The 19933-nt window shown below is 41.1% G+C and overlaps 1 protein-coding gene across 6 annotated transcripts in view; it reads right to left on the bottom strand.

The window, feature by feature from the left end:
• Positions 1 to 19933, bottom strand: part of ADAMTS9 (ADAM metallopeptidase with thrombospondin type 1 motif 9) — a 165605-nt gene that overhangs the window by 113018 nt on the left and 32654 nt on the right. For 3 of the 6 annotated variants that reach the window (XM_023620115.2, XM_023620118.2, XM_023620116.2), the window contains 6 exons: positions 19549 to 19589; positions 19318 to 19423; positions 14805 to 14951; positions 13444 to 13585; positions 11356 to 11460; positions 5187 to 5332 (listed from right to left, as the gene is read on the bottom strand). In XM_023620115.2, coding sequence (XP_023475883.1) covers positions 5187 to 5332; positions 11356 to 11460; positions 13444 to 13585; positions 14805 to 14951; positions 19318 to 19423; positions 19549 to 19589 — 687 coding nt within the window. Of the gene's footprint in view, positions 1 to 5186; positions 5333 to 11355; positions 11461 to 13443; positions 13586 to 14804; positions 14952 to 19317; positions 19469 to 19548; positions 19590 to 19933 lie in introns of all 6 variants that reach the window. The other 3 variants (XM_070237265.1, XM_070237266.1, XM_070237264.1) reach the window with 1 other exon arrangement.

The raw sequence follows: 19933 nt of genomic DNA, 5'->3' as shown, positions 1-19933 counted from the left end.
AAGAATTACATGCAACTCAAATTTCGGCGTCCATAAATAAAGATTTATTAGCACATAGCCACAGTCATTCTTCACATATCCTCATATCCTCTACGTATGTTTCTCACTATCCTGGCAAGTTTGAATAGTTAGGGCAGAGATCCTATGATCCGCAAAGTCTAAAATATTAACAGAAAAATATTCCTTTATGGAAAAACATTCCTTTACGGTAAGTTTGCTGACCTCTGAGCTACTCTTGCGCATAGGCACCGGGCCACTTTCTACGAGGGCGCACAGCCATGCCGAGAGGTAGGGAGTGGCGTCCTTGTTTCTGAAACCTTGTTTGAACTGAGTTCAGAAACATTAAGTCACCTGGCAAGGTCACATGCCCATTACGTGAGAAGAGCTGGCTGAGGGACCAAGCAGCTCTCCCTGACCCAGAGCTCACGATCTGGCCCCTCTCCCATGCTGCCTCTCTGGAGACACAATTCTTTCCATATCAAAGCTTGTTCTGAGGGGCCGGCCCGGGGGCGCAGCAGTTAAGTTTGCATGTTCTGCTTTGGCAGCCTGGGGTTCACCGGTTCAGATCCCGGGTGTGGACATGGCACTACTTGGCAAGCCATGCTGTGGCAGGCGTCCCACATATAAAGTAGAGGAAGATGGGCACGGATGTTAGCTCAGGGCCAGTCTTCCTCAGCAAAAAGAGGAGAATTGGCAGTAGTTAGCTCAGGGCTAATCTCCCTCAAAAACAAAAACAAAAACTTGTTCTGTGACTTTGTTTGCTTTTTATGTAAAGGCAGATTATATTTTATTAACAAACATAAATTTGCCCTTTGGAAACATACGGCCTTCCTCATCTCCTAGACAGTGCAGTCTCTCCCTGATTTGCATGTACCATGTAATGGGGGAAGGCTTTAGCCAACTGGACTTACCCTTCAGCCCAGAAAAAATTCATGTTATAATTTAATAATTTAGCTGGATAGGAGTATTTTCCATGTAGGCAAATACTGAAAATTATAGGAAAGGCAGCTTCAAAAAATAACATTGACCACATTTTCCAAATATTAAGATCCTTTTAAAATATTTCACGTCAAATAGAGATGGAAAGAACTTAAGGAAATCGCTAGATTAATTACTATGAAAGTAACTATATTCAGCACGGCCAAGGTGAATCTATCTTTAAAGTACATATCATACAACATCCCCATTAACACACACAACGAGAATTCGTGATGCTGCGTGGCCAAAGCGAGGAAGGAATTTTTGCAAAGATTGTCACAGGTGCATTCTACCCTCAAGGAAAGCTAAACTTTGGCCTGCAAATGAGTTTGAATAGAAATCTCAACTTCTTTGTTTACTTACAATGAATTAGGGTAGGCAGTTTAGGGCGAGCCTAGGAAGAAATTTCTAATGACACAACAGGCAGCGCCAGAAGGTGGTGCGTTTCTTAGGCTTGGAGGGCATTAAGAAGGGGTCAAATGACCAATGGCAGAGGATGCTGAAAGGCTATTCAAGGATTAGATGGGATGGGCTGGGGAGCTGTACTAGCAATCATTAATGATCCTTCCCAATGGGGCAGTCTATGGGACTGGATCTCTTTACTCATTCCTTAGTTAATGGTTCTCCCGCAGTAACGAATTCTTGACATTTTGAAATAAGTTCCTCCAACTCAGTGCCCCAAAAACCTTTGCTGCAATTCTTTACAGCCCAATTGAGAGACTGGTTTTCTTAGATGAAATAAGCATACGTCTATTCTCTTTTACATAAGATTTCACAAGCAGTTGCTACATGAAAGCTTAAGTGGGAAATATCTAGTTTAGGATCTTGTCTTTTTCTCAACTCTATCAGTTTATCTTTTAATTTAACCTATCTCTTAATTTAAAAGCAAAATAGAAGCACTAGAAGAGGGAAATGCTTTGTCTTTCCTAAAGAACTAGGGTGACTTTTATTTTGATGGACTGTAATAATTCTATAAACCATGTTGTTCCAATCACCAGGAAGCTCAGGGCCAAATTTAGAACATAAAATATCAAGTATGGAGCCCGGTGGCCTGAGGGTACACCTTCTAGTTTCAGTGCTTGGTCTTGTCTTGACACACTAAGTTATGTTTTTGGTGGTTCTGATTTTAAATATTACTCTATTACATGTTTCTTATGGATCTGCTGACCATATAATTAATTGTCCACTCAGGATACTTTGCAAATAAGAAGGGGGAACTATTAATAACTTCTCCAGGACAACAGATGTGAACTGGGACGGTCCTTACACACCAGAGAGTATGCTGACCTTACCTGTAGGGCATGGGTCAAAAAGGAGATTAAAAAAATAAATAAAGCACTTAAAGACAAAATATTAGGGCCCCATTCTCATGATGCAAACCTGTAGCCCTGTATACCAGTTGAGCCTGAAAACTTTTAGACTAGAATTAGAAGTGTATGGCTTCTACAGCTTGCTCACTGAATACGGTGTAATCCCTTGTGCATGGCAAGGCTACTTCCTTTTTTCAGCTTTTATGCTTTCAAGGAAAAAAACCTAAAAATATAGCATAAAGTGTCTGGATGCTAAATAAACACAATCTTGAATCACATGAATACTGTGAAAAAATAAAAACAATCCTGTGTTCTTAATAGAGACATACCTGGGATTCTAAAAATGCAGCTCGGCATTGTACTCAAAGGGCTCCCCAAACTGAGCGAAGGCATGTTGCCAGCAAAGGGGGGCACCGTTCTCCTCAAACTCCTTGAGGATCAGGACAGCAACCACTTCTCCATTCTACCTAATGAACCATCGGTCTGTGATTTCTCTGAACAAGCTTTTAAACTGAGCTCTGGATCTGATTTTCCCTGTTCTGTGTCCTTTCCTCTTGTCCAGTTGACTTCCCCAGTGCCAGCGTAACCTCAGTTTTCAGAGGCAGACTCTTTCCTTCACTCACAGGGACATCCTAAAGTGCAAATCACTTGGAGGAGTCTTCATGCAATGCTGTGGGCGCTGACACGCAGCTGGAGGACTGTGTTATTTTAAAACCTCCCATAGCAAACAGCAAGGACAAGGCCCTCTCCTTGAAGTCTTTAAGGATGGTCCTAACTTCTGAATGGGGGGATCTCTGCTGCACTTGGAAGCTCAAGATCCTCTCCCGCTGAGACCTTTCGACGGGTAATCTCCTTTGTCTGGCCCATTCCCATTACAGAGTGATTAATCTCTCTCCACTTTCCACATTACTTCTAGAATTGCTCCAAGACTTAAAAAAAAAAAAAAAAGACCAAACACTTCTTTTGAATGGACCATTCTTGAGTCAAAATTTCAAGTGTCTACCGTTTGCAATATCCATACTCTCATGATAATAATAGCTTCTTCTTATAATAATAATTTGGCTCAATGTAGCCACCGAGGTGTTTTTAATTTTCAATAATTCATCATAGTTGCTGTTAGCTTAAGATGTTTTATTTTAAAACTTCAACAATACAAGCAGTTAGGATAGAGAATTGATTTTAAAAAACAAGTTATGGAACTATATATATATAGTATGACCTTTATTTTATGTGATATGTCTTATTTCATAATACATATTACACCTATGATCTTTTTTAAAAGTCCGAAATGATACACGTCAAGCTGTTTTTCACTGATTGTTTCTGGTGTAGACGGGGTGGGGGGGTAAGAAAAATGATGACAGAATTTTTCTATATCATATAGTTTCATGTCAGAACTTTTTGAAAGCATACACTATATTTATGCTAGAAAGAAATAATACAAAATGTAGATTCTATGGAAAATCTAATGTTTACTAGTTCATATCGACGGCTACAGTGTAGTTTTATGGACCAGAGTCTATGCCTTATAGCTTTTCAGTGTCTTCTACAGAGACTAATATTATATGGACATGAAATAAACATTGGACTGTGAACAAAAATAAATTCAAATAAATGGATCATCCTCTGTGATTCATACTACAGAGTATTTATTTAGACCAGGGCTTGCAACCCAGTAGTTTTGCCATGTTTAGCTATGTTCTTTTCGGTTCATGAATTCAGATTTTCTTATAAAAAATCTGGAAGCTTTGTCAACACTAGGCCCTTTTCCTATCTGGGGACAATCAGCTAGATCTGAGTAGCACCCTGCACTTGGTCTCCACCACAAGGCAATAAAACCCCACTGGACTTTGTTACTTTACCTGCTTGCTTCTTGCTAAAATTCAACCTGTTATCCCTGATGTAGGCTGATAAAAATAAATGAGTACTTCTGGAAAAAATCATTTTACATAATCCCAAAGCAGCTGGTTCTTAAAAAGCATTGTTGATTTATACGTCTAAAAACTATCCCTATTCTGTGAAGCTTCCTTGGGCTCCTCAGCCTGTATAGGTTCAATGGCAATAACATCATGTATTCTTTTTCGATTCCTTTAAGCTTTATACATCTTAGGTCCACACAAAATTGCATCTGTTCATTCTTACAATGAAGACAGCGATTTTTTAATCTACTTAAATAAACAACTTCCCCTCAAAACACATGTCTACCATGATGGATGCTGGGAAAAAAAATCCATTGACATTGTTTGAATGTGTAACTCCTAACAAAGTTGGCTGGTAGAAGCAGCCATGGTCACCTAACAAGAATTATCGCAACAGTGGGACACTCCCAGTCTACAAGCTGTCAGGTGGCGGGATGGAGACTTCCGGTGTCTCAGCTCTAAAACAACTAGATTGCATCACAACGTAATTACTGACTTGGGCTTCCAGGTCCTTCAGCATCTGCTGCACGCAGCCTGGGGATCTGTGTACCCTTTTCAGCAATTCAATGGCTAACCGGAAAGGGTACATTTAACGCCAAGCTGCACGGAAATGTCCGATTTCTTTGTTTCCCCGTGAATAATCTATCTGTTGGTTTTGTTGGCATGCTCTCGCCAGTTCAGGGGGCAGTGAGCTATGCCTAACGGTCAAAATCGTTCAACAGACCAACCAACACAAAACCTCTACTGCTTGGTAGACAAAACTTTCAATAATAAAGGATCATGGGAGAAAAATAATAACAAAGAGGAGAGGTACCTGGGGATAAAGAGCTCGGACACCATCGGTCTAGGCAACCCTACAAGTCCACCTGCTCTCAAACTCGGAAAGAGCTCTTCCGCTGCCTCCCCGCTACACGACTCCCTTCAGGAAGTCCTGAGTCCCGCTCTCCCAGTAACAAGAGCTGTGAGCCCGAGGACTTACTCTGGTCTGTTGCACTCTCGAATGGCTGTTTTGATGCCCCCTCCGCATGTTCGTGAGCAGGTTCCAAAGTGACTCCAACTTCCCCAGGATCCATCAGTCACGGGGACCTCCATTTCTTTGGGAACACAAAATCCAAACTTGCAGTGCTGTATTTAATAAGGGGAACAGTGAGGGAGAGCTCGGTGCTGCAGACATTGTAGGACCCGCTGTCCTTTTAAAAATACCATTCTTTAATTGTTTTCCACGTCCTGGTTTGAAATGCTGCAAATTTCATCATGTACGTGAATGATGGAAACTGTAGGGATCTTAATCTCGTACCCATCGATTTTAGCCTATGTCTTTATTTGCCACTTGCTTGGATAAAAGTGGCCAATGAGTGGTTGGCTCCAGGCTGTCCGGGTAACTCCAACGGCCAGCTTCGAAGTGCTCAATTAGTATACGCAGAGAAATGAGCAGTGGAAATGGGCAGACTGGTTGCAGATAGGGCCAAAATGAGTTATTAAATTTGCATAGTCAATCCCCATTAACAAGGCCCAGAGATGCTGCAAGCCTGGTAAGATATAAGGCGTTACTGCTCCCCATGGATTTGAAAACCCAATTTTAATTAAATGGGAGAGAAAAAAAGCTAGTTACACCATTCCTATGAACTCACTCCGCCAAAGCCCACAGGATGGGACTAAAGCAAAACGGACACATTACAGGGAGCCCTAAACTTTATTGCTTTTTTGTTACTAATGGTTTCAGATTCTCCAGCCTGGAGCAGGAAGAAGGCCCTGATGTTTAAAACAGAACTAAACAAAATACAACTCCTCAGCAGGACAATGGGGGTCGAGAAGCCCATTTCAACCCTCTGCCATTGTTGGGGTGTGAGGCCCTGACACAAAGCCGAGGTCACTGAGCAGTTGACAAAGGAAGAGTGGCAGCAGAGACGGCAGGAGGGTGACGCCCTGCGGCTCACTCAGATCTCTGAAGCGGAGCTGGTGGCGGCTGCCCTGAGTTATCCACGGGGAGGACACAGGCGCAGAGGGAAGAGGCGAGGGGCCACGAAGGCCGGGCGGTGCGCGTGTGTGGGGAAGGTGGACAAACAAAACGCAGGTGACGCTCTCAGTCGGAAGGGCTGGCCCAGGAAAGGCTCGGTGAACAATTATTTAAACAGTGCAATTACACCTTCTCTATTCTGCAGCACCTTCTCCCTTGTAATTATCCTTTTCGGGTATCTGAGGACATGTCCCTTTCCCTGGGCTGTTTGGCTGAGGCTTAAAAGCTTCTGCACTCAAAGAATCCTGGGCAACTCTGTACCCAAGAAACGTGGGTAGAGGCAGAAGTGACCATGTCACTCCCTAAAATCATTTCATATCTGCCTTTACAGCGGTCTCAAACATCTCTGGGAACACACACACATAAAAACAAATATGAGAGAGGCGGCTGGGTCTAGAGCATCACTCTCCAGTAAGAGTGTAACGTGAGCCACATATACAATTTAAACATTTCTAGAAGCCACATTAAAAGAAGTAAAAAGAAAACTGAAATTAATTTTAACATCTTTTTTTAGCTCAAAAGATCTGACATTATTATTTCTATATGTAATCAATTTAAAATTATAAGTGAATTTTTTAGACTCTTTTTTTCACACTAGGTCTTCAACACCTGGTATGTATTTTCGCTTAAGCACATCTCAGCTCAGACTGACATTTCAAGTGGGTGGCTAGCGGCTGCCATACTGGACGGTGCAGGTCATTGAGGTCATTTCGCAGGGAGACAGTCTGGTGGTGAGTGGTGGCTCTGTGACCTTGGGTGAGTCACCGAGCTCTGCTTCCATAGCTGAAAAATGGGGACCTCCAGCCAAAGTTGGCTTGAGTATAACACGAGACTATGTATCTAAAGCACCTAGTACCCAGGGGTACTGAGCACACAGGGGACCCAACTTAAGAAGGTTTGTGACAATAACGGCAAATATTTACATAGCACTTGGTATTCGTCAGACATTGTTCTAAGCATTATATCTACTAACTTACTTAATTCTCACAGCACATCACTAAGGAGGCACTATTATTGCCCCCATTTCTACAGAAAAGAAAATGGAGGCACAGAGGGGTTGATGCTAAACATCTGGTACAGGGCCAAGCTGATGCTGAAACACAGACAGTCTGACTCAGGAGTGCATACTTTAAGGGTGACACAGGCTGCCTCTCAATTGTGAGCAAAGGGGAACAATTTTTGACAGCTAAATACTGAACTTTAAAACAAAAGCAAGATTAATGAGATGGTTAGCTGAGACTGAGACTCCAGGTTGTCCACCCAATATCCATTCTCTCCTTCATCCTTGGTAACAGAATCTATGTTTCCTTTACAGACAGGAGTGGTCAAAGAGATGTCAGCAGAATTCACTAGGTGAGATTCCCAAGATGTCCTTTTGCCCCTTTGTTCCTTGCCCTTTGGCTGCGTTCTGCCTGGAACTTGGAGTTGATGGCTGGAGCTGCAGCAACTCTTTTGTGGCCTTGAGGATGGAAGCCATTTACATATAGTAGTGGAGCACAAATAAATTAGGAATCTGGGTCTCTGATGATTTTGGGGAGCTGCCAAAACAGTTCCATAACTTGTCTAGCTCTGGACTAGGTTTTTTTGTGTGTCGGAAAGAGAACCAATTTGCTTACACTACTATAATTGAGTCTGACCTGAACAAAATTCCTAACTAATATACAATTGAGATGATAGCTGATGCCCAAATTCAGCCCTCAAATCTTGGTGCCAGATACACATTTTATAAATTCTACAAACTAAGGAGAAATTCCTATGACTATTCAGGAATTTTAACAATGACAGGTTGCCTGGAAATACATTATTTCCCTCTTGACACTTTAGTCTTCAGTCTGTTGAGCTCTCTGTTCTATAGACTCTACTTTCACATAAGAACAAACTCTAAAGTGACCATAATTCTCAGTGGGCATTATCATAAACTTCAGAGCAAAATAAGGACCCAGGTTTACCAGAATGCTGCCATTCAGCACTGCATTCAGATGTCCCCATACAGTACCTTTTTTAAAGAAAACTTCCACTTAGAAACTGGTCTGTGAATTAAACATTTCATATTGCTGTGACATTGACAGGTGTCCAAAGGGGAAGAAGACCCTCAAAGGAATAGGGGAAGTGCTTGAGGTGACACAGGCTGGAAATGGGGGCTGTCTGGCAAATATGTACCAAGGTAGTCTATTTTACCAGGTAAATTTGACAAACAACTGTTACGTGCTGGAATAGCCATTATGTCATAACAAAGCATTAAGTGGCTGGTGGAGCCTGAGGTAAAATATAGTCCGTCTTCCCTAAAAGTGTCCAGAATCATGTAAGTGATATTTAACATAAATGTATCTTTTTTTAAGAGGTTGGAAGAGGGATTTAGAGGTCAAATTTTGTCCCAAGGAGGTTTAAAACAAAAAAGTTTCAAACCTCAGACTCACAAACAGGGTTAAAATGAAAATGTTAATGGACTTAACAAGAGAATGGAGAAAATAAAGGGCATCAGAGAGTCATTCATCAAAATAACATTGTGTCAGCAGCTCAAGACAGATTACTGCTGAGGGAGCAGGAGAGAAAGAAAAAAAATTAACCTAGCAGTAAAGGGAGTCAGAATTTACTAGAAAAAAGGCGTATGGTTTTACTGCCAATTCTATGAAAATAAAAAACAAAATGAAAAAACACAAAGAATTTCTACGCCAACATATCTACCATCTTTGGCATCTGTAAAGTGCATAAAGACTCTTCGGGGGCACAAACACACATGTACCCACATCTTTAATAAAAGCTGTTAGACTTGGCCACTTTTCTAAAACAAACTGAAACCTATCCATTTCTCTGCATAGTTGCTTCTCCCAAAGTGTTCCGAGCCTGCCTTCTGGGATGCCTGGATGTCTCCTGCTCTCGCTGGACATAAGCATGCACGGAAAAATTTTCTGAAAGATTCCTAAATTTTTCCATCCCTCAGGTATAAGATTACCCTGCAATCCCTTATCTTCTGCTTCTATTACAAAAACAGAAGATGGGATGGGGGCTGGCCCTGTGGCCGGGTGGTTAAGTTCACGCGCTCTGCTGCAGTTTCGTTGGTTTGAATCCTGGACGCGGACATGGCACTGCTCATCAAACCACGCTGAGGCAGCGTCCCACATGCCACAACTAGAAGGACCCACAACGAAGAATATACAACTATGTACTGGGGGGCTTTGGGGAGAAAAAGGAAAAAAAAAATCTTTAAAAAAGAAAAAAAAGAAGATGGGAAAAAGGCACAACAGACATCCTCCACAATGTTCCAGGATAATAACATGTCTCAGAAGCAGACATGGTAGGTGGGTGCATCAGACTGACCAAGAAGCATGAGACAATACCACCGATTTTTCTAAGCTCAAACAGATTCAATTTAAGCAATATCGTTGGCTGGCTCTACTCAAACCAACTAACCAAGCTGTCAACTAAGCATCATGTCTACTGTCATCTCCTATCAACTGGTAGCAGCTGTCTGGGTTGGTCACTGTGTTTAGAAAGACTCTGAGGCCACATCTTCATTTTGTAAGAATGAGTGAATTCTTATTGGTTTCCATAGAAACCTGAGAACCATATTCCCACTCAAACTTGACTATGATCCTTTGGCCATCAACATATGAGTTAAATGTCCCATAAAAAGTGAAAGATTCACTCTGGCAAAGAGATCTCTTTCTTTGTAAGCTAATGAAAGGTGCAGAAGCTGCTATGTCTGTGATAGTTTGGGTCCGGCTGTTATCGGAGAAAGCTGTATTCTCAATTGCTGAGGTTCTAGCCATCGAGAACTGAGACCCTGAGCGGACTTAGTCACCAATTGAAGTGGAACATAAAAATCGTCTTCACTGTAATATTTCATTTTGTATCCAATTTTATATTTTTCAAATAACGTTCATACCCTCTAGGTCATCTAACTTTATAACCACCCTGAGAGATGAGAGAGAAAACCACTAGTCTTGCTGTTTGACCACGGGAAACTGAAGGAGCTCAGCAAGCTTGAGACACAGCCGCTCCAGTAGACTGTGCGGGCCCTTCAGACAAAGCAAAGGAGGGAATTAGGGTATGGAGGGGTGGCGGGACCCTGCCCCAAATGGGCCGAGTGACCTTGGGCAAGTCACTCCTTTTATAGGTCTGTTCCCTATCTATAAAATCAGGGAAGGGAGAGTTAAATTCCGTCATCTCCCAGGACCCTTCCATGGAAACATCCTGGGTGCTAACAATTCTACAAGGTAAAGTGGAGGAAAACAAAGTGAGATGAGAATAAAATATTAAAAGTGAGTAAAGTGGGCAACGTGAAGAAGAGAGAAGACAGGAAAAATATATGTAAGGATGACAAGAGACTGAAGACTATGGTCCAGAGATTGCATCACTGGTAAGTGACAGAAAGCGATTTTCCATATGGATAAAAAAAAATCAGAGTTTATGTCTAAAAATTTCTGTAACCAAAGTTTTTGGGTGACGACAATGATGATCATATCACTAACATACTACCTCTTTTTTTAGACAGACACCAGGTGCAGAAGGTTGCATTAATTATACTCCTAGGTGTGTAGGACACTGTAATCAATGGGCCATACAAGTGGCAGATTTTGTTTGGTTATTAACAAATAAGTGGGCACCATTATAACCAGCTCAGAATCTGGATTTGGATATATCCCAGGTGACGTCACAGCTCCTTAAAGGGACCAACACACGTTGGTAAAAGCCTGGCGTTTCAAGAGAGAATGCAGAAAATTTACCATATTTCTGTATTTCCTTGATTTTAAGATGCTCCAGCAACTTAATAATAGCCTTCCACTGCCATCTCCAAAAGAGAGAGAAAGAAGAAAAAGAAATGCTACCTCACACTAAATGCACCCATAAATTGAAAAGCAGATTGGGATTTCAGAAATGTTAAAATGAGAAAAAATATGTCTTAAAATTGAGGCAATAGTGATAGCTATGTCTCTCACATCAGTATTAGGCTATAAGGTGAGTTTTCACAATTTTCAATAGCAAAACTGAACCTCCTGCCTCAAAAAACTATTACGCGTGCTAAAACACACTGCATTAACTCATATTCTAAACAGTGGGGACAGAGCCTACAGGCAAAATCCTGCCCATTTCTCCCCAAGACAGAAGGCCGGGTCGGGGTGTTACTTGCCTTTCCAGGCTCACACTCGGTCCCGTCGGCCCAGGGCGTGTGCTGAGTCCGGCAGCCTTTGTGCGCTCCATCCACGTTATTGCACCAGAGCCGTCTACACTGCATCTGCTCGATTCAGTTGAATGACAATTCAGTGACAGTGTGATCAGACAGTATCAAATTAGGCAAGGACTGCTTTCAACTACTGTTTTGACAATGATATAGTGTAGCTTGGAAAGGGACTTGTTTTTTCTTGGTATGATAAATGATAAAAGAGTCCAAGGGATAGAGAGAGTAGCCCATGAGACACATTTCCCCATGCCTGGCAGGACTTGAGGTGGTGTCAAAGGGGAACTACTATGCATCAGAAACATACATGGTGTCATCTGACCCTCAGTAACACCTCCCCATATCACAGACGAGGAAACTGAGGCTCACGAAGACTAAGGAGCACGCTTACTATCACCCTGGAATTGTGTGATCTGAGTTTAGGTTTGCGATGAGCTGTGCCTGGAGGGTAGGCTTTGAGTTATGTTGTGATTAGCTGTGATTTGAGTTGAGGTTTGGCTTGAAGCCAAAACTAGTGTTTTTCTTTTTTCTACTAAGCCATATCTTATCATAATCATATTATAACTCTTTCCTAGGGCTTTTCGGGGTTGTCAGACGAGAGAAGGGACAAAATATTGTGAAATATTTCAGGCATTCAAAACAATAACATAATGGATACCCATGTACCCACCACCCAACTAAGAAAAGAAGACTTCACAGGCACAGCTGGAACCCTGTATACTCACCCTCCACCCCAATGTCTTCCCCTTCTCCCCAGAGGTGAGCACTGCCCTAGTGTTCATCAGTTCACCATTCCCAGCGCTTTTATTACAAATGTATAAATACTTAACAATAATATACAGCATTTCAGTCTTCAACAAAGAATCATTCAGCATTTCATGATACATTGATATATCTCGCAACTTTCTTTTTTCCCCCCTCTACACACTAGGTCTTTTAGATTTATCCAAGTTGATATATTTAGCTCTTTTTCAGGGCATACATTTTAAAGATAATTTTTCCCCTGATTATTAAAATAAAGCATGCTCATAGTAAAAAAATCCAAAAGGTACTATTTTTTAAAAAATAGGAAAAGAGCCTCAAATGAGCCAGTCTTTTCTGAAGCTTTCTCCCCTCCCGTTTCACAGTTGAGAACTGTATTAGAGAAACAATTATTCTAGAAAATAATTGTTTATCCTGTTATTTTAACTTAATGCTATCACAGGAACACGTTTCCATGGGTAGTTCATTTTCAATTGTTGTATAATATTCCATGAAAGGGAGATGCTATTCCACTTTTCTATTGTTGGGCATTTGATTACTCCTAATATTTGCCATCATGAGTAACCCAGAAATGGGTATAATCATTTTACTCAAAAATTTTTACTATTTCCATAGAATCACTGTACTTCCAATTCACCACGCTATCTCTGAAGTCTCTCCCAGCATAATAAACACTCCAAGGGACAGAATGAGGCACCCCATAGACGCACAGTTCTGCTCATCGGCATCCTGATAACCACTGGATCATATCATTGGTCCAAATGTCCACGACACATACATCAAAATATCCCAACCTGCCAGCTTGAGCTACCACCAGAAATGATTTCAAGCCCGAGGTGGTCACAGGACACAGCCTTGATAAGCTAAAACAGGGAGTCAGCTTTGTCTCATGAATGACTTTTACTGGTCACCCGCATAGGTCAATGGACATGAAAGGAGATAAGGAGAGAAAACGGCTGAGGTCTGCCATTACCACCTCTGTAACCTTGTCCTCTATGGGCCTCAATTTCCCACTTGTAAAATGAAAATGATAATGGCATCTCCCTTCTGGGCTCTCATGAGAGTGAAACAAGAAGCGTAGGGGAAGCACCATTTGACTCTGGGCACCATTACTCTTGATCACCATCATCATTATTGCCATTGTCATTAATAGTCAATGGACCATTCTCAACTCTTCCATGAGTGGCTTATATTAGAATGAGAATCCAATAGAAAACTATGAATAAAAAGAAGTCCAGAATCAATTTATGAGGACAGAAACGGTCCCCAAACACTTACCATATATGGGCACACCTGAGAACCTGGTCCAAAAATCAATTCACATTGTTTATTCACGTTGTAAAGGAGGCCTGGCAGTTGGGGAGGCAAAGGGTAGGGTCTGGATTCAGGTTCGTTAAGCAAACACTCGCCGTAACCAGTGCTATGGGAAGCAGAAAGATACAGATGGTGAGATCAGTGGCTGAGACTGACTGTCAGGGGCTCCAGATGAACGGGAAGCCCATCCCACCATTTTAATGGTAGAGAGGAGAGTTCCTTTTTTAATACTTGTTTTATCCTTTTCATCCAAGGTTGAGTGCAGAAGCTGAGGCTATATTTTTGGTGTATCCTTGTTCGTGGAATCAGTGGCGATACATACAACATAGTCAGTAGGAAATAAGTATCTGTTACAGCCTTTATCACATTCCGGACAATTATCTGTTTATTTTTTGCTATCTTCTCCAATAGACTATAAGTTCAGAGGGGCAAAGATAGTGCCCTTTTCATCTAAGCATGGGGCCCTGTCCATAGCAACAGTTGTTTAGTACATGTTTGCTGAAGAGATGAGTGAGCGAACCAACAACTACAGCAAGAAACACTTTAGATCGTCTGGTTAAAAAGAAAAACAGCCACCCTCTGGTTCTTTGACTTTTCTGCAAACACTTCTTCTGGAAAATTCACACCCGGTGAGTTCTGATTAATAAAGCCCCCTCTTCCCTGTGGTTGGAGAAATATACACCCAGTGACCTTGGGACAATCACTTAACCTTTCGTACATCTGGGAGGGAAGAGCAATAAATCTGTGACACAGGGATATTGTATAATGTAATTGAATCTTTGAGCAGCCTGGCAGGAAGCTTAAAAAGCAAAACAAGAAAAGAAAAGAGAGAAGGAGAGAGAGGGAGAGGGGGAATGAGAGAGAGAGAATGTTTTCAGTTCAAGAACACAGAGGTCTGTGGCAAGTTTCATCCACCCACATAACCTTCTTTGGGGTCATCTCACCACGCTACCCCTTTCCAAGCCAAAATCACCAAGTTAGAAGCCCATAAATACTTGTGGCCTTCCTTTATCATGTAATCACATTGATAGTCCCTCCCCCAGGACCTGAACAGATTCCATAGCTTTCCCAAGAATGAAGCAACATTTACATACTCTCTTTAAGATCCCAACCTTTTCTTTGGCTCAGTCTGTAATCTTCTAAATTCTGGCGAGGGTATGAATTGCACAGATGTCAGAGAGTATTTTTTTTTCCTCCTCCAAGGAATGTCAACAAAAATAACAACTCAAAGGAATGCTTGACTCTACATTTTCTTTCCCACAATTAATTCACTACATGGAGGCAAGACACTAGAAGCCTGTGCTAAAAGAAAGTTCAAGTCTTACTCTAAAAATTCAGTGATATATTTTCGACTACACTTGGACCACATCCAGGGGTTGGTGTAGAAGTTCAAGGTTGGAGCCATGACATGCTGGGGACTCTTTACTCCTTCTTCTTTGCACTTGTTGTTGTCGTCATGAGGCATGTTAAACCTAAGGCCAGTGAGACAATGATGAGAATGTCAATAACACCAAGGGATAGAACTATCATTATTGCTTCAAGAATGCATCTGTTTAAGAGAAAAAATGAACTGACTACTGCATTGTGGATAAAAATCTGAATCCTGGTGAGCAAAGCGATCAATTACTGGATGATTCAAAATGGAGTGTAGAATAAAACATAATTCTCACTCAATTTAATACAAAGTGTCTTTTATATAAAGATGTGGATTCATCCATTATTTGGTTTAAGTATGCTTTTTGGAATTGCAGAGGCTCTGAACATGCTGTAGTTGGTGCTAGAATACAGTGGTTGGAATTCCTAATAAGCTGTTAAAGGCCAATTTATAGAGTCAAGAGTTTGGCAGGTTATGATAATGTTGTGAATATAAAGAGTCAGTCAAGTGTCAAAACTTGAAGCCAAAAGCTTTCTAATAAGAGGCTCACTATGGGTCTTGGCATCTCCTCCTTTTTGGGTCAGGTTGACAAATGATATAACCGGGTAGGTATATCATTATAGAGGTATGCAAAGTTCGTGCACAACAAAACCGATTAGGGAAAGCTGCAAGCATGGAAACCAGAGGCATGCCACTTCAATTGGCTTATCTCAGAGATGGCAAAGAGTTTCATGCTTCATGCCAACACCAATTGATTGGTACTGGCTTCTTGAAAAGTTGGGCACAAAAGGATTCTTAAACTAATCCAGGTTTCGCCTGAGAGAAGGCTGTGATGGAGTGCCAATGTCCTCTTGGGCCTGGGAGGTAACTCAGCAGCAGCTTTAACACATATTTGCCATTCTTGGCTTAGCCAGAGGAAGTGGGGAAAAAAATGATAGGAAGCATTTCTTAATCCAGGAACATTACTCCTATGACCCACATGGTAATTATCCATTGGGTAACAAGCGCAGAGGGGCTGTCCTCTCCAGATGACTGTTCCCAATCACAAGATCGATGCATAGGATTAATTTAGCATTTAGGGAGGAATTCCCTTCACTAGTTCATCCTGAGATATGGAAATAAGCGAGTCAGACAGAAGTTTGTAGACTTGCTTCATATAAAAGTAAAAACTGGGATAAATGTCCCTGAAGTCCATTCCATTAATTTTCTCTCGTGTTTGGTTTTCTTTTCCTTCTAAAAATTCAGGCCCCTCAATCACTGCCAGACGGAATAACTACCAGATGGAAATCATGAGATGGAAAAATTCGAACTGTCTTGGTTGAACTTAATAGTAGTTCCTAATGCCATTTTCTTAAAAAGAACAACAGCTCAGATTTCCAGTTCCCAACTACATATCGGTGTAATATATAGATCAACAAATGTAATACAAGCAAAGCATTCAAATCTTAGCTGTTTGTTTTGCTCTGGTGCAAAGGAGCTGTTTATTCCCCACCTCCACTGCAACTTGATAAGATCCAGTTTATTTCATCATGTAAACAGAAAACTTCTTTTCATGCAAATGTCAGGCACATTGGCTCATAGCAGGGGCTAGATAATAATAAATATTCACTGAGCACTTACTAAAAAATAATAACCAGGACTTTTTTAGCATCCCAATGCACCAGGCAATATGTTAAATGTGGAAGATGTTTTATTTCATTTATTACCTGTTTGACCCTATTCTTTGGGTCAAATTCACAATTTACAGATAAGGAAACTGAGTTGTTGAGAGGTTTATTTACTTGATTAAGGTCAAGTGGCTACTAAGGCTGAGGACCTAGGACGAGAATCCACTTCAGTCTGATTCCAAGACCTCTGTGTTTTGGAATATATACATAAACTATATTTCTTCCCGTTAGATAAGCTGCACAAGATTTGTCAGGAATACTGCGTAAGGATTTCTGTCTCCAGGAGAGACTCAATTACCTCCCGAATTCTTCCTAACTCTTAGATTCTGTATGTCTATGAAGCTGGTATGAGAAGGTAGGAGCTGTTTTCGAAGCACCCCATGATGCTTAACAAATACAAGACCAATTATTTTTTTCCCCCAGAAGCTCTTGGGTGTTATATTATCATAAAGTTATGATTGTAACAACTTAACATTTAACTTTTAAAAAGTTCCTTAGGAAATCTGCTACAAAGCACCACAGCAAATTTTTCTTAAAAAGGATGTTCACTTCCTCCTAATATGAGCAAAGCTAACTATACGCGACACAGAACCCAAACAAAAATAGCTCACCAATTATTTCATTTTTTACTTCCTGATACTTTTGAGATGAGGTGTATATGTATTATATGGTTGAATAACGGAGTTGCAGGGTGCATATATATTATCTCCACCTTACAGGTAGGGAAACAGCACACATGTTCCTCAAGTCAAGGAGAATAGAGAACAATTCAGTTCTGAACTTGGGTATGTGGCTCCCAGCCAATTTCTATCTTGGAGCTGGTAACCTGACATTGTATGCTGGTACACCAGCATCAGCTATAGCTTTTGGGCAAATTATTTAATATCACTAAGTCAGACACAGGGAAACAATTATATCTACCTTGTGGGGATTATGAAGATTAAGGGAGATAATAATGTAAACGAAAGCTCCTAGAACAATGTGCATAACATGGTTTTGTGGAGGGAGAGGTTGTTAACTGTGCGTTGAGGCTTCTCTATAGCTAAAAATATTTAGTTTTTGCTGCTTGAAATTCTAATTTTCCTTAAAACGTCAACTTTATAAACTGGCTGGTTAGAAGGAGTTTATAAGCTCCTGTGGGAAAGGAATTAACAGGAAATTAATTATATTTCTTTAAACAGTGTACTTTTCTTAGCCATATATTGGAGGGAAATGTTAATCTGTCCATCACTCAAGCTCTTCCCTTTGAACACATTCCTATCTCTGTAACTTTGCCCATTTTACTCCCTGGGATAGGAAAAGCTGCCCTGTTGAAACGCCACCCTATTCTTCATGATCAAATCTACATCTCCCATTTAAAGTTCTAAAAAGTTTTACTAGATTTTATGTAAAACAAAAACCCTCAAAAGATTCTGTTAAAATAAGTTTGGGAAAACTAAAACAAAACCAACACTTCACTTTACTACAGGACTTCTCAGAGCCTTTACTTTATACCATTTAGTCTTGTGACTCCAAGCAGGGCTAGATTAGAAAGTAATTTCTTAAGATCACTGGACTACAAAATTCTTTTCTTTTCACGGACCATTCTCTTGCAATTTGTGTCAGAGCCTTTGTGTCTTGCAAAGTGCTGGTGGGGCCAGCAGTTTTCAAACTGAGTTCCAAGAAATCCTTGAGTTTCACAAAAGTGTTTCAGAAACTAAAAGGACAGAGAGGCAGCTGACTAAGCAGGACCCTGGCCCACCACAACCACTTAATTGAAAGCCATGCCTCTTTTATTCTCTAAATATTGGGCATCTGACAATATTTCCTTTGGAGAAAAGAAAAGGGGTGTGTTTTCAAAATGTCTGAGGGGCTGGCCCTGTGGTATAGTGGTTAAGTTTGTGTGCTCTGCTTCGGCGGCCCTGGGGTTCACCGGTTCGGATCCCTGGTGCGGACATGGCACTGCTTGGCAAGTCATGCTGTAGTAGGCATCCCACATATAAAGTAGAGGAAGATGGGCATGGATGTTAGCTCAGGGCCAGTCTTCCTCAGCAAAAAAAAGAGGATTGGCAGCAGATGTTAGCTCAGGGCTAATCTTTCTCAAAAAAAAAAAAATAATAATTTAATCATTCTAGAAAGAAAATAATGCAGATCAAAAATCAGAATACCTTGAAGTAAATTGATAATATTTTGCCTCGTGTTCTAACCATGCTCTGTCTCTAAAGAATGAAAGGGAAAATCTAATTTCATAACAACCAGACACTTAGTAACTATAATTAGGAAATGATTTTTGTTCTGTATCTTCCTTCATCCTCTTTCCTGAAGGAGGTATATCACTGCTCCCAGGAGCTAAATGTCTGAATCCCAGCCTTGTATAACTAGAATCAGGAATGATCTGGATTTTGAAAATCTTTTGGGCCAGGGCAATGTTGGAGGATCCTCCCAAGACAAAGATGTTAAGTCAGGAAAGTTCTCCAAGCTAATATACCCTCTGCTTCAGTGGATGTGTTGGAAAGGCCCCATTCCTTCAATCCCCAGTGGGAAAGGGGAATATTAGACCTTGCATAGAAAACTTGTGCAGTTAAACACCAAAGATACACGTGAGCTGTGGCTGAAGAGGGTACACAGCATGTACTCAACTTTTTGGAGTCAAAGTCATCTGTCCCAAATAGGTTCCAAGCTCTTCAACCCTGCAAACTCTACTATGACTTGAGAAGCATCTCACGCTCTCTAAAGTCAGATGGATGCTCACTGATGTGAAGGAACCAAAGTTTCAGGCCACTCTGAATAAAGTGAAAATATAGAAAGGAAACATACACATGGCCCAGTTCATGGGCTATTGTAAAAGCTGTACTCAGTCCACTGTCTTCACTAATAGAACAGCTTCTGTAGGGATCACAGATGGTTCCCAGCTCAGCAAGACCTATCAGAAGGGAAAAGAAAACACACACACACACACAAGGATTTACTTTAAAAAGCAATTGCGGCTTGGAATAAAATCATGCAGTAAACTGTTGTAGCCATAGAGGATACGCACAGCAGACTCACCTAAGGTATCACATTTGTCATGAGCTCTGCAGATATCCTGTCTGAAAGCAAAGCAGACTTAGGGCCTTGACGACACCAAAGAGTAAACGTCAACACAAGTAAGCACTTTAGAGTCTTCTAGGCATTCCCAACAGCACCCACTCTATGGAGGGAGGTTACAAAAAGCAAACTAACAAGGCCAGGGGTTTGCAACTCAAAAAAGTTTGGGAATCATTGATTTAGATTAAAAGCTACATGGAGACGTCTTCCTCTGCCGCAGGGGTAGTCACAGAGCAAGCGAAAACCTCTCCAACCAGGACTTCTCCTCATACCTTGGAGGAAGGGATTCTAGTTTCTTAACCAACATTCCCGAGAATGCTCTAAATGCCTTTCATTTAAATTCATT

This window comes from Equus caballus, chromosome 16 (assembly GCF_041296265.1).
Source record: "Equus caballus isolate H_3958 breed thoroughbred chromosome 16, TB-T2T, whole genome shotgun sequence".
Classification (NCBI taxonomy): Eukaryota; Metazoa; Chordata; class Mammalia; order Perissodactyla; family Equidae; genus Equus; species Equus caballus.
Note: the sequence above shows the minus strand (reverse complement) of the source record. Positions and strands in the feature narration are given on the sequence as shown.